Source organism: Prionailurus bengalensis, chromosome B2 (assembly GCF_016509475.1).
Source record: "Prionailurus bengalensis isolate Pbe53 chromosome B2, Fcat_Pben_1.1_paternal_pri, whole genome shotgun sequence".
NCBI classification, from domain to species: domain Eukaryota; kingdom Metazoa; phylum Chordata; class Mammalia; order Carnivora; family Felidae; genus Prionailurus; species Prionailurus bengalensis.
Window position 1 is genome coordinate 23,437,266 of NC_057349.1, and position 27,685 is coordinate 23,464,950.

The 27,685-nt window shown below is 39.8% G+C and overlaps 1 protein-coding gene across 4 annotated transcripts in view; it reads left to right on the plus strand.

Annotated features, from left to right (window-relative positions):
• Positions 1-27,685, plus strand: part of LYRM4 (LYR motif containing 4) — a 172,385-nt gene that overhangs the window by 19,404 nt on the left and 125,296 nt on the right. For 3 of the 4 annotated variants that reach the window (XR_006298885.1, XM_043590894.1, XM_043590896.1), the window contains exon 2: positions 26,952-27,072. Coding sequence is in view for 3 of the 4 variants with exons in the window: in XM_043590894.1 (XP_043446829.1) it covers positions 26,952-27,072 (121 nt within the window). In the remaining variant the exon portion in view is untranslated. Of the gene's footprint in view, positions 1-24,490; positions 24,903-26,951; positions 27,073-27,685 lie in introns of those variants that run through there. The other variant, XM_043590895.1, reaches the window with a different exon arrangement.

Consider the following 27,685-nt stretch of genomic DNA (forward strand, 5'->3'; position numbering starts at 1 on the left):
GAGTGGGCAAGGTCACTGTGCCCTAAGCAGTAGAATACAAGACAGGCTAGCTTTGGCAGAGCTGGATGTACTACCTAAAGGGATCTTTCCAAGAAAGATCTGTGGTGGGGCTGCCTGGGTGGCTCAGTCGGTTAAGCATCCAACTCTTGGTTTTGGCTCAGGTCATGATCTCACTGTTTGTGGTTTGAGCCCCAGTCAGGCTCTGTGTTGGCAGTGCGGAGCCTACATAAGATTTTCTCTCTGTCTCTCTCTCTCTGTCTCTCTCTCTCTCTCTCTCTCTCTGTCTCTCTCTCTTTCTGCCCCTCCCCTGCTCTCTCTCTCAAAATAATTTTTTTTTAATTTTTTTTTTTAAAGAAAGAAAGATCTATGGTGCTGTGAGTCTCATTTGGCACAAGGCCACATGGCCCCACTTACCATAACGGAAGGAAACAGTTCTGGACCACAGGCCCCGCTTCCCTCCTGATTGGTGCAGAACTCAAGCTGTAGAGTGTGAGCATCCCCCTGCCATCATCGCCTTCCCTTCCATGTTTCTGCCTGCTCGTGCTCTTGTCTTATGCCGTGTCTGCATCCGTTGCTTTTTGGGGACAAACAAAATGGTGGCTGTGGGCCTATGTCAAAGGACCTTCTAGAACAGACAGCCAACTTCTACAGGAAAACGTTATTACTTTAAAAGAGCCAGTAGCCAACCCTGTAGAACAAAGACCAGTGTGGTTTGTGCTGTTAGGGGTACAGATAATCCTCTGGTAGCCTGCTCATGGTAGAAATGGTCTACACATGCTTTCCACTGTTCCCTTCAACTTATTCCTCATTCCATTGCAGTCTGGCTTGGCAAATTCTTCCTGTTACTTTTTTGTCTTTGGCCCATTCACCATGATCATTGACTTTCCTCCCTCCCCAGCATACAGGACACCATCACCACTGTCTCCTGGTCTCCTCCCCAGTTGTCACACTTGTCCTCCTCTACCTCTCTTCCTTCAGTATGAGAGGTCCCTTATATCACATCTTGACCTTCTCACACCCTCCCTAGATGTGCTCATCAGTTGTGGCTTCAATCCTGATGATTCACGTTTGGTTTATCCTTTCCCCTAGCCTGCAAATCCTTTCCAAGGCCTTCCTTCATCTTCTGGGTATGCTACCAAATTGAGTGTGTCTACACAAAATTCTGCATGCCCTTCCAGCAAATGTGTCCCTCCTGCATTCCCTCTCATTGTCTAGATGTTCAGCTTTCAAGCTAGCAATCACTCACTTTTTCTCCTTATTTTACCCATAGTCAGTCTTCTTGCCAAGTGGATTGCACATTTCTCTTACTAGCAGAAATTTTGTGCCTCCACAGTGATTTCCTTTGTTAGTCCTCAACATTTTTTGTGTGAATTTTATGAAAGCCTTCTACTGATCTCTGCACCTCCAGGTCTTAGTGCTACCAGGCATCCTTCATATTGTCACCAGAATGTGTGTGTGTGTGTGTGTGTGTGTGTGTGTGTGTGTGGTTTTTTCTAATGTTTATTTATTTATTTTGAGAGAGAGAGAGACAGAGCACGAGCATAGGAGGGGCAGAGAGAGAGGGAGAAAGAGAATCCCAAGCAGATTCTGTGCTGTCATCACAGAACCCAACATGGGGCTCAATCCCACAAACCATGAGATCATGACTTGCCAAAATCAAAAGTCAGACACTCAACTGACTGAGCCACTGAGGTGCCCCTCACCAGAATAGTTTTATAAATCCAAATCTGATTGTGCCACTCTCTGAAGTCATGCATTTAAAAGTAGTACCGAGTTAGTAGAAGCAGAATTCTTCCCTTAGGAGCCAAGATTTGTCAAGAAAATTTGACTAGGTAGACTTCCAATGAATAAATTCTGAATGAGAGCCCAGTAAATATAAGCCATAGTCTAGGACTATGAATAACTATGTCCAAGACATTATTATGTTTATCTATATGAAATATGTCTAATTTGCTTGTAAAATTAAGGTATTCAAATAGATTCGTTTTCTGCTGCTGGAAAATTAAGAACTGACCCTCAGTCAAAATTTGCATTTGTGTCCTATCATGAAGAAGCTTTAGCAAAATAAATAGGATCATAAAATTAACATTTTATTGTTCTTCAAAGATCTATATTCACTTCACTACTCTCACTGAATTAAATTACCTTTAGTTATTTGTTTATATAAGGAAAAAAGAACAAGTCAACCTGACTGAATAAAATATGGATTATTTACAAGCTCTTGGACTTTCTCTTATTTAAATGCTTATGAATTTCTTAGCTGACTTAACTTATGTAGCTTGTGCCAGTATGAGTTTGGTTAATCAATGAATGATGTGTCTTTACACTCAAATTTTCTAATAACAAAAATTTCTTTTTTCACATGGGTATATAGTTACCCTGCAGCACTCGTCTTAAATGACAGTAGCTTCTCTTGATACTACTACATATTGCTGTATTGTGATTAAATGAAATTTCCTTGGGCTGGCCTGGCAACTTTACCATCTTTTAGCATTGTTATTCCAAATTCTCGATAAATAAAAAATTTTGCAACCTCATCTTTTCTCAAATAAACTGAAAACAAGCTGCACTTAATTTTAGTCTTAATTCATTCCAATATGTTTTTTTTACCAGTGAATCAGGATTGTATGTGTGTCTTAAGTGAGAAAATTGGGGAAAATAACAGGAAAACCAAAATGAGACCTGCAATGAGGTTATTAACAAGCAAAATGCATGCTGAGAAGACAGGACATTTGGCAGCCAGGAGCACAGCCTCAGGTCTGGCTCTGAGCTTCCCAGCAGTCTATGCAAAGAGAAGACCATGAATGGTTACTTGAATCAATCAGTGTTCTGAGATATATAAGCAGCCAGCTGCTTAGAAATACACTCTCCTGACACGAAATCTCAAGAGATTGCTCTCCTGAAGGGCAACATCCTTAGCAGAAATACAACCAGTTTCAAAGGGCAGTCTCTTCTGGCATCTCATAATGTGGACTAACAGCACCAGACCAGCAGATCTGCAAGAGACCCAAGATTGCAGGTCCCTGGCACAACCCACAGATAGTATCCAGAGGAATAGAGGGCTTGCCTTTTAGTCAATCCTACATAAATAGTACTTATTTCAGTCGGAGCTTTGATGTGTTTTGAACAGCAGTGAGTAAAATTATACTCCCACCCAAAATCTAAACTGAGTAGAAAGTGAAAGCTTTACCTTTATCTTGAGGGAATAGCCATGGACAAAACCAAAGACTTTTTCTAAGAACTTTGGATCCATTCCAGTTCTGTACCTTATGATGGACCATCTTTTTTAAACAAAATAACTTTCAGATGAGACATGCAAATAAATTCATGATACAGTGAACCCCTATATAACTAAATTGGTTTATTCTGTACGGTTATTTTGAGCTTTATAAGCCACTTAACATGTACCAAAAATTAAGACATTGTTTTCAGAAAATTTTATCTAAGTCTGTTTTTTTTAAATAATATTTGAGCTCAAAGTCGTTGTCTCTTAAGACCACTCTCCATGTGTGTTAAAACCTCTCTATCTAGGGGCGCCTGGATGGTTCAGTCGGTTAAGCATTTTGACTCTTGATTTCCTCTCAGCTCAGGTCATGATTTCACAGTTGGTGGGATCAAGCCTCGCATCCAGCCCTGCACTGACAGCACAGAACCTGCTTGGGATTCTCTCTCTCCCCATCTCTCTCTGCTTCTTCCCCACTTGCTCGCTCTCTCTCGCTCTCTCTCTCTCTCTCTCTCTCTCTCCAAATAAATAAATGTAAAAAAAAAAAAAAAAAAACCTCTCTATTTGCATTCAGGTATGACTTCATGCTCAGGGAGAGAGATATTTTAGTCCCCCCCTTATCTGTGGTGGGGCGACATATGTCAGTACCCCCCAGTGGATGCCTGAAGCCACAGACAGTGCAGAACCCTATAGTCAATATATATTTTTTTCCTATACATACATACCTTTGATAAAGCTTTACCTATACATTAGGCACAGCAAGAGATTAACAACAACAACTAATAATAAAATAGAACAATTATGACCATATGCCATAACAAAAGGTATGTGAATGTGGTATCTCTCTCAAAATACTGTACTCCCCCTTTCTCTTGTGATGATGTGAGATGATAAATTGTTACATGAGGAGATAAAGTGAAGTGAATGGCATAGGCTTATGAGGTAGTGTTAAGCTACTATTGACCTTGGGGCGCCTCTGCGCAGTCGGTTGAGCGTCCGACTTCAGCCAGGTCACGATCTCGCGGTCCGTGGGTTCGAGCCCCGCGTCAGGCTCTGGGCTGATGGCTCAGAGCCTGGAGCCTGTTTCTGATTCTGTGTCTCCCTCTCTCTCTGCCCCTCCCCGTTCATGCTCTGTCTCTCTCTGTCCCAAAAATAAATAAACGTTGAAAAAAAAAAATTTTTTTTTTAAAAAATAATAAAATAAAAAAAGCTACTATTGACCTTCTGAAGATACATCAGGAGGATCACCTTCAGGACTGTGGTTGACCAAATGTGACTGAAAACACAGAAAGCAAAACCACAGATAAGGGGCAGATAAAAGAACACCATACGTTATTCTTTTCAAGTGGTTGTGGTTTGTTGACCTAGAGTTTCCCTCAGAAGAGTAGAGTTTAGCATTGACCATGGTGATAATATTTTTTTCTTACTGTAAGCCAAATATACTAATCTGCCTATTCTTAATCTCTAAACAAGTGAGAACATTTTAAATTTTCAAATTTTTTCAGTGGCAGTCAATCAGTAAACACATTTTTTTTTTCTGATGAAACTACTTTGTAACCAAGTAAAGCTTGGACACACAAATAAAAGAACAGGCCTTAAGCCATGCACTGAAGATTAACACAACCAGATTATTTCTCTGTCTAAAGTATTCTAAAGTAACTTAACTACACATATTTGATGTTGTTGCAGGAAGAGAATTGTGATGATGCGTTCAAATTACAGTTTATTTAGGAAATGTTAAAAGTGTAGTGTGCAGTAATCGGAGACATATGCGAGTTATTTCCAGAACTATCTAGCACTGATAATGTGCAATAATTATTATTAAATAATAGGAAAAGATATAAACATGTAGTTAATAGGTGAAATAAAAAATAATATCTAAAATTGTTTGTTAGCTTAAAAAAATATGGGGTGCCTGGGTGGCTTAGTTGGTTAAGCGTCTAACTTTGGCTTAGGTCATGATCTCACAGTTCGTGGGTTCAAGCCCCACGTCAGGCTCTGTGCTGACACCTCAGAGCCTGGAGCCTGCTTCAGATTCTATGTCATGTCTCCCTCTCTGCACCTCCCCCCGCTTGCACTCTCTCTCTCTCAAAAGTAAATAAAATAATATTAGTTTAGTTTATTCTGTATATAATTATGGCTAAATACAATTGAATTTTTATTCCTATTGGTTTAGAAATCTTACATTTACCATTGGGTCACAGGTTTTTGGGCAAGTTTTGTTTTTTGTTTTCTAATTAAATAAAAATGTCCAATTCAACAATAGTGGCTACCATAAGCAAAGCATAGTGTGGCCTGTGGGGAAGTAAAGATGAATAGGGTCAGGGCCCCTGTGTTGAAAAGATGAAGAACCTGGTGGGGTGGACATACTCTCCGTAAAGCTGAGGGAACAAGGCGGTGTAATAGGGGGACCCAGATGGACTAGAAACAAAGTGTTAGAGGCCGAGAGGGAGCCTGGGAGTGGAACGGCCATGAAGCAGTGGGGCACGGGGGTTGGATGTACTCACTAGTGGAAACTAAATTTCATTTGCGAGCTATGTAATACTAAAACTACAACTTCACTGCTAAAGTACTTTCCTTCTCCCTTAATCTAGCAGCTAAATCTTACCAGAGAATTCCATCTCCTGTTCAGAGACTCGTGCTTTAAAAAAGTAGTCTTTTTCCCTCTCTTCTCCCTCCAAAACTTCTCTATTCCTTCTTCCATATTTTCCTCTTTCCTTTTCCATACTTTTTCCCAGTCATATAGAAGTACAGAATTTTGAATTCTAAATTTATCATTGGCCTCCCTTTGTGGTATGGCTGGTCCACTTTGGTGAAATTCTGTTCATCCTTCAGCCTCCTCGGACAGACTTCCCAAACCCCTAGACCAAGTTACTCCCTCCTTCCTCTCTCTTCTCAGAGCATACATATATTCTTATTATAGTAATTTGCAGTGTGTCCCTGATACCATGAGCCTTGTAAAGCCTTGGCCTATTTCCATTTGAACCTTTAGTACCTGACACTACCAGCTGCCTAAATGGATGAGTGTATGAGTGAACAAAACAAATTCCTTTTGACTAGTAAATACATCTCACAAGGTACTGTTCTCTATATCTCAGGGATATTGGTTACAAACAAAATAAATATTTTTAAATAATGGTGAAGATTCCCTAAAAACTGATACTTCACATATAAAGGCAGTGCTAAATTTAGTCATCTTAAATAACCATGAGAGCTTTTACTTTGTTCTTTTTTTTAACATCATGATAGATAATATAGTATAGGCAGTTTTAAGAAGTAAAGCTTGAAATTGGAGTCCCGATTTTTTTTACCACCTCTTTTTTTTGTTTTTATTTTTTTTATTTATTATTTTTTTTAAATATTAAATTTATTGTCAAATTGGTTTCCATACAACACCCAGTGCTCATTCCCACAGGTGCCCTCCTCAGTGCCCATCACCCACCCTCACCTCCTTCTCACCCCCCATCAACCCTCAGTTCTCAGTTTTTAAGAGTCTCTTATGTTTTGGCTCCCTCCCTCTCTAACCTTTTTTTTTTCCTTCCCTTCCCCCATGGTCTTCTGTTAAGTTTCTCAGGATCCACATAAGAGTGAAAACATATGGTATCTGTCTTTCTCTGTCTTATTTCACTTAGCATAACACTGTCTAGTTCCATCCACGTTGCTACAAAAGGCCAGATTTCATTCTCATTGCCACGTAGTACTCCATTGTGTATATAAACCACAATTTCTTTATCCATTCATCAGCTGATGGACATTTAGGCTCTTTCCATAATTTGGCTATTGTTGAGAGTGCTGCTATAAACATTGGGGTACAAGTGCCCCTATGCATCAGGACTCCTGTATCCCTTGGGTAAATTCCTAGCAGTGCTATTGCTGGGTCATAGGGTAGGTCTATTTTTAATTTTCTGAGGAACCTCCACACTGCTTTCCAGAGCGGCTGCACCAATTTGCATTCCCACCAACAGTGCAAGAGGGTTCCTGTTTCTCCACATCCTCGCCAGCATCTATAGTCTCCTGATTTGTTCATTTTAGCCACTCTGACTGGCATGAGGTGGTATCTGAGTGTGGTTTTGATTTGCATTTCCGTGATGAGGAGTGACGTTGAGCACCTTTCCATGTGCCTGTTGGCCATCTGGATGTCTTCTTTAGAGAAGTGTCTATTCATGTTTTCTGCCCATTTCTTCACTGGATTATTTGTTTTTCGGGTGTGGAGTTTGGTGAGTCCTTTATAGATTTTGGATACTAGCCCTTTGTCCGATATGTCATTTGCAAATATCTTTTCCCATTCCATTGGCTGCCTTTTAGTTTTGTTGATTGTTTCCTTGGCAGTGCAGAAGCTTTTTATCTTGATGAGGTCCCAATAGTTCATTTTTGCTTTTAATTCCCTTGCCTTTGGGGATGTGTCACATAAGTAATTGCTGTGGCTGAGGTCAGAGAGGTTTTTTCCTGCTTTCTCCTCTAAGATTTTGATGGTTTCCTGTCTCACATTCAGGTCCTTTATCCATTTTGAGTTTATTTTTGTGAATGGTGTAAGAAAGTGGTCTGGTTTCATTCTTCTGCATGTTGCTGTCCAGTTCTCCCAGCACCATTGGTTAAAGAGACTGTCTTTTTTCCATTGGATATTCTTTCCTGCTTTGTCAAAGATTAGTTGGCCATACTTTTGTGGGTCTAATTCTGGGGTTTCTATTCTTTTCCATTGGTCTATGTGTCTGTTTTTGTGCCAATACCATGCTGTCTTGATGATTACAACTTTGTAGTAGAGGCTAAAATCTGGGATTGTGATGCCTCCTGCTTTGGTCTTCTTCAAAATTACTTTGGCTATTCGGGATCTTTTGTGGTTCCATACAAATTTTAGGATTGCTTGTTCTAGTTTCGAGAAGAATGCTGGTGCAATTTTGATTGGGATTGCATTGAATGTGTAGATAGCTTTGGGTAGTATTGACATTTTGACAATATTTATTCTTCCAATCCATGAGCACAGAATGTTTTTCCATTTCTTTATGTCTTCTTCAATTTCCTTCATAAGCTTTCTATAGTTTTCAGCATACAGATCTTTTGTATCTTTGGTTAGGTTTATTCCTAGGTATTTAATGCTTCTTGGTGCAATTGTGAATGGGATCAGTTTCTTTATTTGTCTTTCTGTCGCTTCATTATTAGTGTATAAGAATGCAGCTGATTTCTGTATGTTAATTTTGTATCCTGGGACTTTGCTGAATTCATGTATCAGTTCTAGCAGACTTTTGGTGGAGTCCGTCAGGTTTTCCATGTATAATATCATGTCACCTGCAAAAAGTGAAAGCTTGACATCATCATTGCCAATTTTGATGCCTTTGATTTCCTTTTGTTGTCTGATTGCTGATGCTAGCTAGCACTTCCAACACTATGTTAAACAACAGCGGTGAGAGTTTTTACCACCTCTTTTTAAGCAAAACAGCGTTGTTAGTTATAGCGGAGAAGTAAAGGGACAAGCTGGGGAAAGAGCTGTAGAATCGCAACCTGATCAGAGAAGCTCAGGCAAGACCAGGCTCCACATCCACAGATGAATCAGCATCATCTCCAGCCAGAACTGCTCACGGTCCTGAGCCATCCCCCAGACCGCTGTAGCAGAGGAAGAACACAAGTACTCTTAACATCCTGTGCTTGGAACATGCAAGTTAAACTGTGAGAAGATTAACAGGAGGCAAAGCACACAAATTTTATTTCCTATTGATATTTTTATAGGGCATGTGGAGGGCTGCATAGAAAAATGAAGCCCCCCCAAAAAAGCAATTAGACCTGGGGCTCCTCTGCCTTTTTTACAAAGGGTGATAAAACTGTGGAGAAGTGACCAGGCAAAGAAAAGGATTGGGGTTTTTTAAGGGTAGTATATTGGAGGAAAGTGACTAGGAAATACATGGGGGAAACTGATGGAATATAAAGGTGGTTTTAGTTTGGTTTGTGCAGACTCATCATGGTGTAGACTCTTGTCTCCAGTGTTAAGAATGTTCTCTTTCTCCTGGTACTGGGAGGACATCTTTCTCATGGGAAATGTATGCCCTGCTTTTTAGGCAGAAAGAAGGACAGAACCCTTCCTGCATCTGGTATTCTTTCTCAATTGCCTGCCACTCAAAATAACCAAATGCCAAAGTTGCATATTTGGGGGCAGAATGTTCTGACCCCTTTTATTACTGTGATCTAACTGTGGACTGGCATGAGGTGTGTGTGGCAGGGGACTTCTAGGGAGAAGGGGTTGGGGGTCTCTGTTGAAGATCCCTGCTGTGACTAATGGACTTGACATACCCAAAGTCAGCTGATGCCCTTCTTAGGCAGTGTGGCTAGGTGGTTAAAGGAGATAAAAGTAACAGGGCTGTGCCTGGAGTGTAGTCAGTGTGCTGGCCCAGCTAGCTGTTGTGAGAGAAGGGTTTGAGGTTGGTCATGATGCTCTGTAAGTAGCCTTTAATGACTGAGCAGGACTTGCACAGAGTAACTGTTGTCACAGGGTCTGGGACCAGCCCATTCAGTCTCCAGCTCTTGAACCTTAAAGGAGCAGCCTCAGTAGAAGTTTTGTCCAGATCAGCATTTCCCAAAATGTCCTGGATATTATTGGGAGTGGGAAGAGGTATTGTGAATGAATCCAGGTGCCTAACTCTGTCTTCCTATGTTTCCAGATTTCTGTACTGCTTTAATGTGCAGATATTCATTGTAACTCTTTTCAAGGGGGTACTGGTATTTTTCACATAACACATGCTGGGAAATGCTGTCAGATCTGATTTTCACCTGCTGTAGGCTCTTGAAAGCACACCTAGGCAATTGGAAGGTCCTCCTCAAATCTGTCAGATCACCCATTTTCTGGGCCTGCTATGGTTGATCATGTACATGAGAGCTCCTTATTTCTAGGGAACATGTTTTGCAAAAAAAAAAGTTGCAGTGAGGCAAGCTTGCTGACTGAACCTCAGTGTATTAAACAGAGGCTCAGAGGATGAGACCTCTCTTGTTCTATTCATCCACTGATGCTGGTTCTCTGTAAATATAGTTTATCACACTTGTGTGGCTTTTAATGCAAGGTGGACAGTTTAAAAATTTTAGTAGATAGTTAAAGAACACGGAACTCATTTAAGTTTGTGTGCCCTACATTAAAGTGATTGCTCGATACCCACTGTGAACGTGCCGTTTGTTGATTCTCAGCTAGGCTTATTAGATTGTGGAATTGCAAACAATACTGAGGCCAAATGCCTTCATGCTCTGAGCGTTTATGTATATTGAAAAGTCGGCCTTCGATTTAGGCCAAGTAATAAAAGTTTCATGCAACTCAAAATCAAAGTGTGTTGCAGATTTCTGGTCCCTGAGTTCTCAGTGCTAAAATATATAAGTGGTGGGGAGAAAAGCCCTTCATATTTTACCAGTTAGGCCTGGTTATCTACACAGTTGTGGTCATCCTTCCACAGCAGCAGTTGCTAGGACCTTGGACCTAAGCAGATAGAAGATCAAATTTCAAAAGAAAATGCCCGGTAACATATAGTGAAGGGCTTTATTAGCAAGGTAGTACATTCCTCTCCTGCACTTCTTTACGCTTCTGTAAAGTGTCCTGGCTCCTGTCCATGTGTTGGCATTTAGTTGCCTGTCCTTAGAATATCATGCCTTCTTAACCACGTACTTAACCGTGGACTAACTGTCCAGAAAGTGTCACTACCTTTGCGAATCCTCTATATCCCAAGAGAATTGCCAAGACTTGACCTTGGACAGGAGCTATAGGTAGTGACCAAGACATGGAAGGTTCTGGGGACAGCCTGCGGCCAGGTTCCTTTAGCCACAGCACGCCCTAAAGGAAGAGATGAAGTCTGCCCACAACTAAAGATGCCTGTCACCAGTCCTACAGCAGAATGAGGAGAATTAGGTTTATATAAATCATCAGAATTTATTCTGAGACTACATTTGTGGTTTGACCTACCATGTATTTTAGTTTTCATTGTTGTTTTGGCCGATAAATGCCGTGTCGTTCTAATATTACTTAGTATTAATACGAACAAGTAGTATAATAAAAACAGCTACCAAATTTGGAAATGCAAATGTTTACTCGATTTTCTTCAGTCTTCAAGTTCTTTAAAATAAAATTAAATCCTAACACAAACACCTACTAGATGATTCACAGAGATGTTATGGAAATAAATTATGTAATGCATGGAGATATTTTGACCTACTTGGAAGAAAGCTACAATAACAAGTTATTTGTATTATAGATGGCCAAGCAAACAAACTTTATTTCAAAGCGATACAGTACCTAGACCAAAATAGCCATCGCTTTATTACAGTGCTCGTATTCCATGCCTCCTGCTGCTTATGACATCCCAGGAGACATAGAGGTTAATTGCATTTTTAAATTCATAGAATTTTAGACTAGACAAGACTTTAGAGATGCCTCTTCTCTATGAAAAGCAAAATTAAAGCTCTCCAAAGGGAGAAAGGGCTACTAGATTTTGTCAGTAATTCTAGGGCTATGATTAATGTTTTCATTTGCATAAATTTACATATAACATTCAGAACTCTTTAACTCCAAGTAAGCAAAGTAAAGTTAAGTTAATGGGCTCCCTTGCCCTGGATTCAATCAGGTATTCAGAGATTGCGGGAACTGAGACCCAGCTTGTCCCTTCCTATCCTTTCCAAAGCCAAGATACTCAGGGGAAGCTCACGAGGATTTTGACTGTACTTTGCAGCCATGATTCTAGGCCCTGACACCTTTTTAGTTTATCTCCTGGTTTCTAGTTTTCTTGTGGATGGGTATGGGTACTATATACCTGATATATGTTTATGTCGATTTTTCTTCCGAATAACTCAGCAAATATTCTGCTATTTCCTACATTGTAGGATGGGGGAGGGAGAATCATTCTGTTTTTTGCCTGTGAATTATCCTTAATAATACACTGTGCACAAGCTATGTGACTTATCTGTGTTCCCTCTTGTCTTTCCTTCTTTGCTCATTTATTGTTGCTGGTGACTGATGGCAGGAGGAAAGAATAAAACAAAAGACATTTTATTTGGTGCTTTTTTTTTTAGCAGCACTGATAGGAAATTTTAATGAAGACATTTGAGTTTAATGACCAAGACTTGTCCATTTTTCCTGCTTACCCTCCTCCCCACCAAAAATGGAAAATCCAGAATTAATTAATTGAATATTCTATTGTGGATAATTATTCTCCATAAATTTTAAGTTATCTAAAGGTCATGTCCTTCTTAAAAACTGAGAACAAACTGAGGGTTGATGGGGGGTGGGAGGGAGAGGAGGGTGGGTGATGGGTATTGAAGAAGGCATCTTTTGGGATGAGCACTGGGTGTTGTATGGAAACCAATTTGACAATAAATTTCATATATTAAAAATAATAAAATAAAAAATAAAAAACATTCTCTGCCAAAAAAAAAAAAATCATGTCTTACACTGGCTGGTTCACACTATAACTTAAAACAATTTTTTTAATTGTATTCTGAGCCTGACTTTTATTATCCCTTATTACATAATGAAAACTTGAACTTGCTTTTTTGGTATTAGGTCAAGCTCATTTCTGGTAGTTTCAGGGAGAAACAGAGCCAGAAAATTCTATCCCTGCACACAGAGCCTTTATGTCACAGTGATACTTTTAAAAGAAATATGGCCAGTTCCATAAGAAGAGGATTTGTGGATATGAGGACAATGAATACTTGAGTATTATCTTGTTTTTCTCCTAATAAGAGTAGTTGCAGGACCTGTTCATCTTTCAGTCCATGAGTATGTGAGGAATGGACCATGGATCTGAGCCTCAGCTGCCAGCTCTTGGATTTAGTTTGCAGGGGACTGCACTTTCTAAACAGCCATGTCTAAAATGAAATAAAAGAGAAGCCAGGACCTCCCCATTACTTGATCTGCATGCCTTACTGCAGAAAGCCTGGACCACAGTTGTATAGGTGGCCTTTATTTTGATAAATTGGTTTACGTTTTGAAAAATCTTGTTTGCAACAAAATGTCAGTGGCTGTGAGGAAGGATCCAAGTGATAATTACAAGTTCAATTTTGATGAATTATAGGTTAAAGATACCAAATGTTTTTAAGCACCAAAAAGAAACCTAGACAGAACGATTCTAAAGTTTTTCTCTAGGGCCTGAGGAGAACATCTGCTACAGGATGGTGCTGCCTTTCTTTCCTTCTGTTATTTTATTGGGTGTTTTTTTAAAGAGACTATTTAAAAATTTCTCCATAGAGGCACCTGGCTAGCTCAGTCAGTAGAGCATGCACTCACGGGGCACCTGGGTGGCTCAGCGGGTTAAGCATCAGACTTTTCGGCTCAGGTCATGATCTCATGGTTCATGAGTTCAAGCCCCACATGGGGCTCTCTGCTGTCAGCACAGAGCCAGCTGGATGCTCTGTCTCCCTCTCTTTCTGCCCCTTCCCCACACGTGTGCGCTCTCTCTCTCTCTCTCTCTCTCTCTCTCTCTCTCTCAAAAATAAATAAACATTTAAAAAAACAAAGGAGCATGGGGCTCTTGATCTTGGGTTGTGAGTGTAAGTCCCACGTGGGGAGTGGAGATTACATAAATAAGTAAAACTTCAAAAAAAAATTCTCTATGGAGAGTTACCTAAAATCTACAGTTAAATTAATATGTTTTTAAGTGATTTTTTACATATATTTTTACTCATTTGTACATAATTGTCCATTAATTTACCATAATTTCTTGGTTTATTATTGGACATTTAGATTGGGATGAATCCCACAAAGGGGGCTGAGTGGGGTGATAGCCTAAGTTCTAAGAACTGGGGGTTTTCAGAAGTTCATCCCATGGGGGAAGAAATTCCTGGCACCACCTCCTTTAATCCGTGGAAAGTTTTTCTCTTGTGTGCTCTCTGTCTCACCCTTCTGTTAGTCTCATCTGTCAAACCTGCAAGTATGGATTTCCTCAAACGTCTGTCTTTTCCATAACTAGACCTGTACTAACTACACTAGAGAAGAACCACCATGTTTGGCAAATTGGTACCAGCATTCTGGATATTTCCAACCTCAGCTGGCCCCTTCACATTGTTTGGCAACTTCTGGAGTCTGTGAATGCTCTCAATTTCTGAAAGGATTCTTTTAAACCCCTCTCCTCAAACTTCCAATCCTCCTCACTCTTTTTTTTCTCATAATTTTGTTTTCTGATGTATACCCCAGAAACTATCACATAAAAGAATAAAATCAGTTGTCTTAACTAATCCCAATGATTTTTTTCATTTTTAATTTGTTTGACATGTTTTAAAAATACCTTGTTTCCTCCTCTATTTTCTCATGTGATACTGTTTTTCCTTTCTAAAATGTTAACAAACATTGTTAATTTATTAAACTCTGCTTTTACTTTATTACTAATAGGGCTATGTAAGCCATTAATTTTCATCTAAGAATGGTTTTAACTACATTCCAAAAATTCTATGCATAATCTTTGTCATTATTTTAAAAATATTCTTATTATGTCATGAATTTTTTTCTAGGCTCAATTATCATTTATGAGTGTGTTTTCAAGAATTTAGGGTTTTTTCCTCTATACATTTACTAATTTTTGTCCAGTAAGTATATGCTGATGTTGTTCTTGCTAAAGTTACTGATAACATCCTGACTGCTAAATTCATCGGGGCTCTTTTCAGCCTTTGTCTTACCCTTTGTAGGACCTGTGACAGTCTTCTTTACTCTCCACTTGTTAAGTATGTCTTCTTGCTGTCTGTCTTCCCTGCCTCTACTCTGATACCCTGTGCCTGCCCTTAAATATTTACTGTGTCTCCAGGGCTCTATCCAGGGCCGGCTTCTCTTCCTATCCTACTGCTTTCCTCTCAGCAATCACATCTACCCCCAGTGGTTGTGCCTCACTCTTCTTTATCAGGGATTTTCAAGTTCATTGCCAGCCTGGACCTTCTCACCAGAGATCCAAAACCCAATCTCTTCTCCCACAAATTGAGCCTTCTCTAATGCAGATTCTTCTTTATTATAGTGTATTACTGATTTTATGTTGTCACTAGGAACTTAATGAGGAAATAATTCTGATTGTAATAATTTAGAAAGCATAAACTCCAATACCCAAAAGCAATTATTGTTAATATCCCATTATATTTTCTTCTAATTTTCTATGGCTACATATTCCAGAATTTAGGTCATTCTGAGTATACAGTTACATCCTTCTTTTAAAAAACGTACTTGTGGCACCTGAGTTGCTCCATCACTTAAGTATCTGACCCTCGGTTTTGGCTTAGGTCATGATCTCACGGTGTCATGGGTTTGAGCCCCTCATTGTGCTGTGTGCTGACAGCGCAGAGCCTGCTTGAGATTCTCTCTCTCTCCCTCTCTCCCTCTCTCCCTCTCTCCGTGCTCCTCCCCTACTCATGCTGTCTCTGTCTTTCGCAAGATAAATAAACTTAGAAAAAAAATTTAAAAACGTACTCTTAGTGAATGGTGTAAAGTTAAGATTCATATTCAACACCTTCCACCAAAATAAATTCCAGAAAGAGTGAAACAAAAAATTAATCCATAAAAGTTCTCAAGAATACATGGATCAGGGGCGCCTGGGTGGCTCAGTTGGTTGAGCATCTGACTTCATCTCAGGTCATGATCTCATAGTCTGGGGGTTCAAGCCCCGCGTCGGGCTCTGTGCTGACACCTCAGAGCCTGGAGCCTGTTTCAGATTCTGTGTCTCCCTCTCTCTGTCCCTTCCCCACTCATGCTCTCTCTCTCAAAAATGAGTAAACATTAAAAAAAAAAAATAGAAAAAAAAAGAATACATGGATCAGTGTTTTCTTGTGATTTTGCAATAGAGAAGGCTTTTTGAATATATGATAATTAACCCTGAAGCCATAACATAAAAATTGATACACTTGACTACATGAGAATTAAACATCTCCATGACAGAAACACACAAACATCTTAAAGCCAAATGACAAACCAAGAAGAACATTGCAACTCCTTACAATAGATGTCACCAATGAATCAAAAAGAAAAACCATTCAGTTAAGAAAAGGTAAAGGATATAAACAAATATAAATGGCCTTAAACTTGTGAAAAGGTTTCATTCCTCAAAAATTAAAAGGTAAAGGATATAAACAGAAATATAAATGGCCTTAAACTTGTGAAAGTTCCATTCCTCAAAAATAGGTAGAGAATCTTAATAGACATTTTCCGAAGAAGACGTATAGATGCCCAACAGACACATGAAAAGATGCTCAATGTTACTAATTATCAGGGAAATGGCAAATCAAAACCACAATAAAAGACCTCCTCACACCTGTTAGAATGGCTAGTATCAAAAAGAAAACAATAACAAGTGTTGGTGAGGATGTGGAGAAAGAGGGACCATCATGCACTGTTGGTGGAAATGTGAATTGGTGCAACCACTGTGGAAAACAGTATGGAGGTTCCTCAAAAAATTAAAAATAAAACTGCTATATGATCCAGAAAATTTACTTCTGAGAATATATCTGAAAAAATGAAGACGCTAATTCAAAAAGATATGTACCCACCTATGTTCACTGTAGAATTATAATGACCAGGGTATGGAAACAACCTAAGTGTCCGTCAGTGGATGAATGGATAAAGAAGATGTGCGTATGTACACACATACACACACACACACACTGGAATATTAGCTGTAAAAAAGAATAAAATCTTACCATTTGCAGGGCACCTGGGTGCCTCATTCAGCTGAGCATCTCACTTCGGCTCAGGTCATGATCTCACAGTTTGTGAGTTCGATCCCCACATCAGGCTCTGTGTTAACAGCTCAGAGCCTGGAGCCTGCTTCAGATTCTGTGTCTCCCTCTCTCTCTGCCCCTCCCCTGCTCATGCTCTGTCTCTCTCAAAAATAAATAAACATTAAAAAAAATTTTAATTTTAAAAAATTTACCATTTGCAATAACATGGACCAATCTTGAGGAAATTGTACTAAAGGAAATATTATACAGATATCGTGTGATTTCACTTACCTGTGGAATCTAAAATGACATATGAACAAACAAAACCAAAATCATAGATACAGAGAACAGAATGGTGATTGCCAAATAGGAAGTAGGCAAAACGGATGAAGAGGGTGAAGAGACACAAACTTCCAGTCATAAAGAAGTCATGGGGATGTCACATGTGCAGCATGCTGACTACAGTCCATAATATTCTAGAGCACACTTGAAAGTTGCCAAGAGAGTAGGTCCTTAAGTTCACTTTGTATGGTGACAGATGTTCACTAGACTTACTGTGGTGATCGTTTCACTGTGTATACAGATATCAAATTATGTTTTTCACCTGAAACCAATACAATGTTATGTGTTAATTATATCTCAACAAAAAAATGTAATAAAATGAGATACTGTTTTCACCAGTTAGATTAGCAAAGATCAGAAACTTCAATGACACATTGTTTTGGCAAAGGTGTTGGGAAATAGTCATACCTCTACATTGCTGCTGGAACCTGTATGCAGAATTTGGACAATATTTTATCAAAGCTGTAAATTCACATGCTTCACCCTACAAATTCCATTTCTTGGAATTGATCCCACAGACACACACATACATGATGCTACTGTAAACAAGGATATTGATTAATTACAGCATTGTTTGTAATAGCAAGATTTCAAACAACCTGGCTAAGTGAATCCTAATTCATCCATACAGTGGAATAGGACACAACTGTTTATGACTTGAGTCAACTCCATTTATATTGATATGAAATGCTCCCTGATACATTTTAACTAAAGTTTTTAAGTTACACAGTATGTTAAGTACAGAGGTTTTAACATGAATCTACTATCTCTCGGAGGCTAGTAAGAAACAGCTGTGAATTGCATCCAGAGAGAACTGGGAGGGAAACTGATCTTCTTTCTGACGTTTTTTAAAAGCTATGACTTTTGCACCTGTGACTTCAAGGTTGTTGTTGTTTTTTTTTAATGTTTATTTTGAGAGAGATAGAGAGTGAGCAGGGGAGGGGCTGAGAGAGAAAGAGACAGAGACAGAGAATCCCAAGCAGGCTCTGCTACTGTCAGCGAGGAGCCCAACATGGGGTTTGAATACACGAACCATGAGTTGTGACCTGAGTTATGACCTGAGCTGTTTTATAAGCTGCATAATTTTGAGGTGTCTGGGTGGCCCATTTGGTTGAGCATCCAGCTCTTGATTTCCGCTCAGGTCATGATCCCAGGGTTGTGGGATCAAGTCCCATGTCAGGCTCCATGCTGAGCATGGAACCTGCTTAAGATTCTCTCTCTCTCTCTCTCTCTCTCTCTCTCTCTCTCTCCTGCTCTCAAATAAAAATTTTTAAAAAGTTTTAAAAGCTGCATAATTTCATAGTGTATGTACTCCTTTCTCCATTATTGAATGTTTAGGGTTGTTTTTATTTTTAATGCTTACAAATAGTTCTATAATGAACATCGTTCAGTATGCATCTTTGTGCATGTTTCAGGTTATTTCTGCAGAATTGCCAAAAGAATTCCTGGATAAACAATTATGAACATTCTTACACATTATTATGCTATTTTCCCCCAGAGGAAGTGCAGTTCCTACACCTACCAGCAGGATGCAAAGGCCCTTTGTTTTTTATTTATAAAAAATAAAACTGCTGATGTGATAGCAGAAAATCCCACCTTGTTTAAATTTGCATTTCTCTGATTATGACTGAGGTGGAACATGCATGTATCTCTGTCCATTTATCTCTCTAAATTTAGTCACTCTTTGTGCTCTCTTGTGAATTATTGTTTCTGGCCTCTTATTTATTTACTGTGGTCCTAATGTCTTTCCACTCGATTTATATGTGCTATTTATGTGCTAAGGATATTAATCTTTTGTCATATTTGTTTCTAACTGGGTTAGCTCTTTAAGGACGAGTAGGAGTTAGCCAAGAAATCAGGCTGGAGGAGGACACTCCTTGTACAGAGAAATGCCAGGCTAGGGTTGGTGGTCCATGCTGGAAATGGTGCTTGATGGAATGTGAGAGATGAGCAGGGCTATACTGTCCCTGCGTTTGACCCTTATCCTGAAGATCGTGAAATGCCATTAGGGGATTTTTAACAGGGAAGTATATAGTAGGTTTTGTTTACAGCTGCCCAAAAACTAAGAAGATTTGGTCTCCAAAGTAGGTTTTCTAATAGTAACTTCACCTCCTCTCTCCACAACCCTTCTTATTGGTCACTGTCCTCCTTTTGAGAACAACTAATCTCAATTATTTCACATATTCTTTCTGCTTGTATCAATAGCTCTTTTCCTCATAATGCTCTCAGCTCCTTGTCTTTTCATAAGACATGCTTGGCACTTGAACTATTTGTAGGACCACCTGAAGCAGCATTGAGAGATCAGATGATCTTTTTAAGCTTTGTGATGCCAGAGACAATTTTTTTAATGCCTTTTCCAATGAATAACACCTTGGCTTATACCAAGTGCTTATCACAATTTAGGTGGAGTTTATCAACCTCTGGAAGAGGCATGGCCTGGAGTTGAAAATCACAGACTGTAGTCAACTGGGTTCAGAACCCAAGTCTGCCACTTACTGGACATGTCATCGTGGCCTAAATGTTCTGAATCTCTCTGAGCCGTGCTTTGTGAAGATTACATGAGATCATGTGTGTCTAGTACTTAGCATAGTGCCCTGTGCATGGTACTTGGTGCCATCAATCACAGATAATATTTTGTTCTCCCTTTGGGCCCTCAAAACAACAAATGACTGTGGAAACAGCCTTTTTCTTTGTGGTTTTGAAAACAGAAATCTGAGGATATACTTACCTATGTTCCATTCTCCTACTATAAAACTACTATAAAAACTATAAAGTTTTTTCTTTATCCTTCTTTTGTTTTTGAGAGAGAGAGACCATATGCATGCACCAGCAAGCTAGCAGAGGGGCAGAGAGAGAGAGAGGGAGAGAGAGAGAGAGAGTGAGAGAGAGCCCAAGTAGGCTCCACACCCAGTGCAGACCCCAACACAGGGCTCAATCCCATGACCATGAGGTCATGACCTGAGCTGAAATCAAGAGTCTGACATTCAACCAACTGAGCCCTGCCACGCCCCTCTTTATCCTTTCTTAAACTATTTTTTCTCTGACCTTGGAGTTCACGGTTTTATAAGTAAACATCTTAGCATTGTACTCTGGTTGTTAAATCTCAATGAGTCTCCTCAATTTTTCATAATCACTCCTTGCACATTTTCTTCCATTATAACTTTAATTATCTAACCAGTTCAGTTTGTTCACGCTTATTATTCATAGGTTAATACCTTTGCCCTGTTCCAAAGCTTAATTTTTTCATACGTATTTCTCATTTTTCATAATTTTTCTACTTCAGATTTGATTTTCCAGTTTGTCCTCCACCCTGGTTTCTATAATACAGCGTTAATTTCTACTTCACCCATGTATATAATCATCCTCTAATATTGCAGTCTTTTGTTGGTGGTATTTTTTTGCTTTTGTTTCTCTTAAAATTGGGCACATGTGATATAACTCCTATACTATTTATCTTTTCAATTTTCTTTAAAGTCAACCTAGTGAGAAATAATTTACCTACAATAAAATGCATCTATTTTAAGTGTACAATTTCAATGTTTTGACAAATGGATGGTCTTATGAAAACAGCACCCCAATCAAGACAAGAACTATTCCATTGCCCCCCAAAACTCTCCTTAGCCCTCTGTGTTCACTTTCCAAGAATTCCAGTTCCTCTTTCATCTCATTCTAATAGATTTCCTATATAGTGTCTGACTCCAAAACCATGTTGATCTCCCCTGTAGCCCCAGCACCTCATAGAGCACTTACGTAATAGGCGTTCAGTACATAATTTCTTCAGTGAACTCTCAGTGCAGATTTTGTAACCACTGCCTCTCATCTTTATGCTGCAAACCCTCTCATTCTGTTTCCTTTTCAGTTTCCTATTCTTTGCTATGTTTTCCTTATTGATTATTGGTCTTTTTCCCAAAGACCTTTAGAAGGGCAGAGAGAGAGAGAGAATCCCAAGCAGGCTATGCCCTGTCAGCAAAGAACCTGACATGAGGCTCGAACTCATGAACTGTGTGATCATGACCTGAGCCAAAAAAAAAAAGCCAGATGCTTTACCAACTGAGCCACCTAGCACCCCACAAGATCTTTGTAATGTTGCCTATGATGTTTTGAGAAGTTTATTTATTCTCTAAATATTTATTGAGTACAATTTCTGAGCCAAGCACTTTAGATCCAGTGGTAAACGAAAAAAGACAAAACACCCTATTGTGCGGGACTTATATTCTAGTAGGAACTTGGACTCCTAAGAAGGAAGCTTTTTGATCTGTCCCTCACCCTGTTATCCACCCTGAGTACTTATGACCTTCAAATGACCCTTGAGCTTTCTCTCTGTTGGTGGTAGTATCCATTTTATTGATCAACACATGTGCTATAGTTATCCCAAGTCTACTGCATTAGTGTGAGAGATAAGAGCCTGAACTAAGATGAGGTCTGAGGGTTTGGAGAAGTGAAAGGTGATTCAGAAGAGATGTAAAAGGTGTGTTTGCTTGAATATAAGGAATTAAGGAAAAGGAGGGAATTTAGGATGAATCTCCAAATATCTGGCTGAGGTAGTTAGCTATATAAAGATGCACCTACCTACAAAGGAAATACTGGCCACTGGGGTCAGGAAAGAAAGAGGGAGGTGGCTTCAGTATTGAAAGTGCTCAGTGGAAAAAGCTGTAGTGGGTATAGTGGGTATCTTTTGATGGTAAATCCAAAGGCAATTGGTTTATATGGATTTGGGACTCAGAAAGGAGGCATGGGTGAGCAAAAGACCTGGTAGCCAATGGTATGAATGTGATCATGAGACCTTAGGCAACACATTCAATTATTGGAGGAGATTTTATCATAATAAAAGAGGTCCAGGGCCACCTGTGTGGCTCATTTGATTAAGCATCTCTTGATTTTGGCTCAGGTCATGATCTCAGGGTCATGAGATTGAGACCCACATTGGGCTCCGCACTGAGCATGGAGCCTGCTTGGGATTCTGTCTCTCTCCCTTTTCTCCCTCCTCTCCCTCTGCCCTTCTCCCCCGACCCTCACTGCCCCTCTCTCTCTCAAATAAACATTTAAAAATAAATAAATAGCATTTTAAAAAAGAAAAAGAGGTCCAATACATGCCCTAGAGAATGTAACATAGAAGAGGCAGCTGAATAAGATGAGCTCACAAAGGAGCCTCAGAAGAAATAACTAGTAGATCTAGAGAGCAAGACAAGAAGCCAACCAGCTGTGGAACTTTCCATCAGTAAAGCAAATGTAGATAACTCAGTAAAAGATTGCAAACGCTGTCATCTATCTCATTATAAAAATCATCGACTTTAAACGATTTTATTTTTGTTAAAAATTATGATCATTTTGTAAGTCACCTAAAACTGGAGGCCTATGTGTACACTGAGTGCCATTTAGATATTAAGTCTTGATGAATCTTGAGACTTCATATCAAGAAGTCAGCAGATAATAGTGTCATGGAGGCATACAACATGCCTCTGTTAGGTAGCTTAACACTAGGTACCTTAACGTAGGTACCTAATGTTAACATTAGGTAACTTGGCCTCAAAACTGTGTCAGGGGTGAACCAATGACCCATAAGCAGCAGTAGGATCCAAGAACACACTGGCACTTTCCTCTCAGTCCCATGGAATCTGGAGGCATGGCAAAATTTAAGCAGCTTTCTCCTAATGGCTGTAAAGGAAGATCTTCAGGGACAAGGCATATTTGAGTTAAGGCCAGTTGATGGAGGACATGTCCCTCCAAGCAGTTGAAGGAGTTTGCCCCAGAGAGGCTACAAGAAGGGTCAAGTTGTTTTGTTACTGGGATACTTGACTTGGGGTTGGGGAAAGAAGGAAAAAGCAGCTGATGTTTTTACAGGATGGATAAGCAGAGAAACCAGCATGGGGGGCTTGGCGGGGGTGGGTTATGAAAGATGGTGCAAATGAGGGATATTCTATCAGCTTATTTCCCAATCACACATTTTGGATGCTACAGTGTGAGCCTCCAGGTGCCATGATTATTATGGCCTGCATTTAGCTGACAGTGGTTCTGGAAGGGGAGAAAGTAAACCAAAACCTTGGGAACTACATACAGAACTTTCGTTACTGCCAGCTGTTTATTTTGTGACTGGGAAATTACAATGCATGGAAGACCCTCACAAAGGAGTTTGATCCTTGCGATGGAGAGCTTGAAGGGCTGCTGGGAAACCAAAGAGCAAAGGCTGGGGTAGAAAAGGAAAGCCAAATGGAAATCTCCTTCACAAAGAAGCCCTAAGGAACTCTGCCAAGCTTCAGGAGGGTAGAGGTAGAGTGGTGACTATATGAGCAGCAAAGCCTTACTGTTTCCGCGGATGTGGTCTGCCTTCTCATGGTTGATAGCTCTTGCTGTTCTGTTGCCTTTTATGTGTTAATTTTTCATGCCTTATTTCAAACAGCATCTGACTCCCATTAGGATGATCCTAAGGCAAGGCATTGTGTAACAGCTGGCTGCCATTTTCACAGCAGCATCTGCACATCTTTCTTTGAAATGCTCTTGCTCAGTGATGTGATTGAGAGGCCAATAGCCAGAACGTGTTCAAGGATAAATGGTTTACCTTAATAGTGGTAGAAAAAAATGCAAAGGATAAAAACCAGGCAGGGACAGAAATGAAATAATTGATGGTTGGTTAGCCCTCTCCTATGAAATTTGAAGATTCAGGCAGATTTGTGATTACCTTCAAAAAGTTGTGATCATTGGAAATAATTCATAAAACTGAAAAATTGCTCATGAAGTAATAGTCATGTTACTTGCATGGTTCCAAGCCTGTGCAATGTCTTCTGTTAGGGCAGAGAAGACAGTGGAGGAAGAGGAAGAACAGGAAAGAAGAGGGAACCATGTATATGGTAAAGGTGCATTCAGATTTTGAACAACTTTTGATTGCTTTAGACACATTTAATTCAAACTCTAGAACTTTATTCTATTAAGTGTGGACTCTGGGGATTTGGGGAGACAACAAGAATGCACAGCAGAATATGTAGAAGACCAGATCATGAGCCCAGTTGATACAATTGTAGAGTGCCATAAGTTATTTTCTAATTTCTTTAAACTTAAGAAGAACTTCAGACTTTCCATTCCAGGCCATACTCCTTTTTTGCTAGCTTTTCTGGGCTAGTCACTAGCTTTTAGAAATATGAATTTAGTAATGACTACTCTTGCCCATTGCATTTTTTCCAAAAAGCCCATGAAGCATCCTGAGTGAAGAATTAAAACAATGGATGACTCCCTGGGGTAAATTCCTGTTCTAAAACCAGTTCTGCATATAGAACAGAATATTAGAATTAAATTGTGGTGTCTACTCGGGTCCCATCACCACAACAAGGAAACTGTTTTGAAGAGTGTATGGGTGTGAGGATGATCAGTGATGTTGTGTTGTGTTAATAACCATCATGCTGTGCAAGACAGTGCGCAAGAAATTGCTTTTAGCTTACCTCCGTACTATCTAAAATTTTGTTAGATTAGTAGCTACACAGGAGGAGAATATCTAACATAGTCTATTAGTAAAAATCCTTTCCTGTGCCTTTGCAAGTGAAGGAGACCTTCATTACGTAGTGTCTGCTAGTTCAGGGATTCCATTTCCATTGTTGCCCCAAGATGGATCCTGAGCACCCAGGAGGGTCTCTGCAAATATTCCAGCTGGTCTGCAAAGGGCTCAGATGAAAGTCTCCCCAGTGGCTTACCTCCTAAAAATGTAAGTTCCTAAACTGTCTGCTTTTTGCCTTTACAATTCTTTTTTTTTTTTAAGTTTATTTATTTTGAGGGGAGGAAGGGCAGAGACAGAGGGAGAGAGAGAATACCTAGCAGGCTCTGCACTGTCAGCTCAAAGCCCAACGCAGGGCTTGATATCACAATCCTAGGATCATGACCTGAGCCAAAATCAAGAGTCAGATGCTCAATCAACTGAGCCATCCAGGTGCCTCTTGCCTTTACGATTCTTAACGTTACAAGATTTCATTTTACTTTTGTTTTTAAAACCTGATATTTGCATTCTTAATTTAAAATGTCTTTTTATTTTAGAAAAGTTGATCTAAAACCAAATTAGTCTTCTCTAAAACAAGTTTTACCAGTAAATTATATCCATCTCCCAAAGCACTAAGAAATATTTCCCTTCTCGGGGCGCCTGGGTGGCGCAGTCGGTTAAGCGTCCGACTTCAGCCAGGTCACGATCTCGCGGTCCGTGAGTTCAAGCCCCGCGTCAGGCTCTGGGCTGATGGCTCAGAGCCTGGAGCCTGTTTCCGATTCTGTGTCTCCCTCTCTCTCTGCCCCTCCCCCGTTCATGCTCTGTCTCTCTCTGTCCCCCAAAAAATAAATAAACGTTGAAAAAAATTAAAAAAAAAAAAAAAAGAAATATTTCCCTTCTCTCATTTCTTTGCCTCTATGTGCAGATGTTACTAATAGTTTCACATGGATTCTTCAGCTGGTGTTTAAAGTTAAAAGAAAAGCCATCTGATACCATTAAAAGGCTAGAGAAAATGGTATCTGATGTGCCTGACTTGGACTCTTTCTCCTTAGTCTCTTGTCTTCAGGCTGTTGTAGATGAGACAGACATGGGTTAAGGCCGTTACTATCTGCATGTGGGGTATATCAGGTTAAGGACTCTTGATTATCCAGACCATTCTGCCTTCTGTACACACACCTTGGTATGACTCTGAGGATGCAGGATGAAAGTGAGCTTGTGACGTGAGGAGAGCAGAAGATTAATGCATTAAGGTATTAAGAAGAATTTTCGGGGTGCCTGGGTGGCTCAGTCAGTTAACCATCCAACTCTTCATTTCAGCTCAGGTCATGATCCCAAGGTCGTAGGGTCGATCCCCCACATCAGTCTCCATCATGACACTGGGGAGCCCACTTGGGATTTTCTCTCTCTCTCTCCCTCTCTCTCTGTCCCTCCCCCTGCACTAAATAAATAAATAAATAAACTTTTAAAAAAAAAAGAAGAGCTTTCAGTTTTTGGGTCTTCCTATGTACCCATCTCTGTGCCAAATTCCAGACATAAATTATTTAAGCTGAATCCTCCCAGCAGCCCTGAGAAATAGGTGGTACTATGCCCATTTGACAGATGAGGAAACACAGGCTTATGTTAAGCTTGTGTGATTTGAAAGCCGTGCTTTTGAACTGCCGTCCTGTGCTGCATGTAATTTATATTGAAGGGGAGAGGGTGTTTGTGTGTGCATGTATATGCATATCTATGCACTTTAAAGATGGAGGAAAGCATTTTGGTGTCCTCTCCACCCTCAACTGTGGTAGGGTCCCAATGTGGATCCTTATATGTTATGTTCCATGAAAGGAACAAACAGCTAAAACAGGGGAAAAGATTAGAAAGCTGACCCAACCAAGTTAAGCATAGGTCCTAACTGTCTCGGTGCATGAATGTGTAGTGCATCATTTCACCTCTTTTAATTCTTGCTTTGTCTCTGTGCATTAAAGTTTCAATTATCCACGTTAACAGAGAGAATGCAGACATGAATAACTAAAGACCCGGTAATCTAAGGAGCAGTTCCGTAGCAGTTTGCCATTTATATGTGATTTGTTTGCGCTAGATTTATTTCCCTAATCTGTTTGCTTAGTCATCCCAGAATAGTAATAGATGGGTCTGTCCCAAGAGCAAAGATATAAGTGGATTATCCACAGGGGAATACAGACAGTTAATTCATCAGGAAGAGCTTTTGATTTTATTTGAAAGCATAGCTTCAGACCGCTGACACCTTTTCTTTTTTTTTTTCCCCCTGAATTCATTTAGAACTTATGCTGTCAGGAGGATAAGAGATGCCTTCAGAGAAAATAAGAATGTAAAGGATCCTGTAGAAATTCAAACCTTAGTGAATAAAGCCAAAAGAGACCTTGAGATAATTCGTCGACAGGTAAGATGGTTCAATGATGTCCTGTCTTTCATTAAGCACTGTAAGCTTTGACATCTCCTTCCTAATTGGACATCACTGCTTTCGGTGTTTATGATTTATACCACAGGGCCATGAAACTCTGTTCTTTTTACTCATATAGACACAGAAAGATGACCTATCACATTACTGAACTCAAGAAGAACCTAAAGGAAAATATCAGCTTTCCAGAATTTCCAGGGGACGCATCCTTCTGGGAAGCTGCGTTCTCATAGTTCACTCAAGGTTGATCCTTTAAACATGGGAAACGTTTTAAAAATTTTGTCTCTTTGTAAGATATATTTACACATTTATGCGTTGACATATGTCAAAGAACATAAATATATTCTGCTTTTCCTTGTATTTTAAAATCGTAATTCAAGGTGATGTTGCCCTTTTCTTGAAGACACCATCCTGGTGAGTCGTTGCCACATGGAAGGTGTATCTGCAGGTGCAAATGGTGTAAAGCACAGCTGCTTAGCTAGTGAGCCCATAACAGACCCTGGAAGGTGTTTTTGTCTTCATCGTGTAGAGGTGCCAGGGATCACACTGATTTGTGTTTGCTTTTCTCCTTCTCATGAGGTGGAGTGGGGCATCT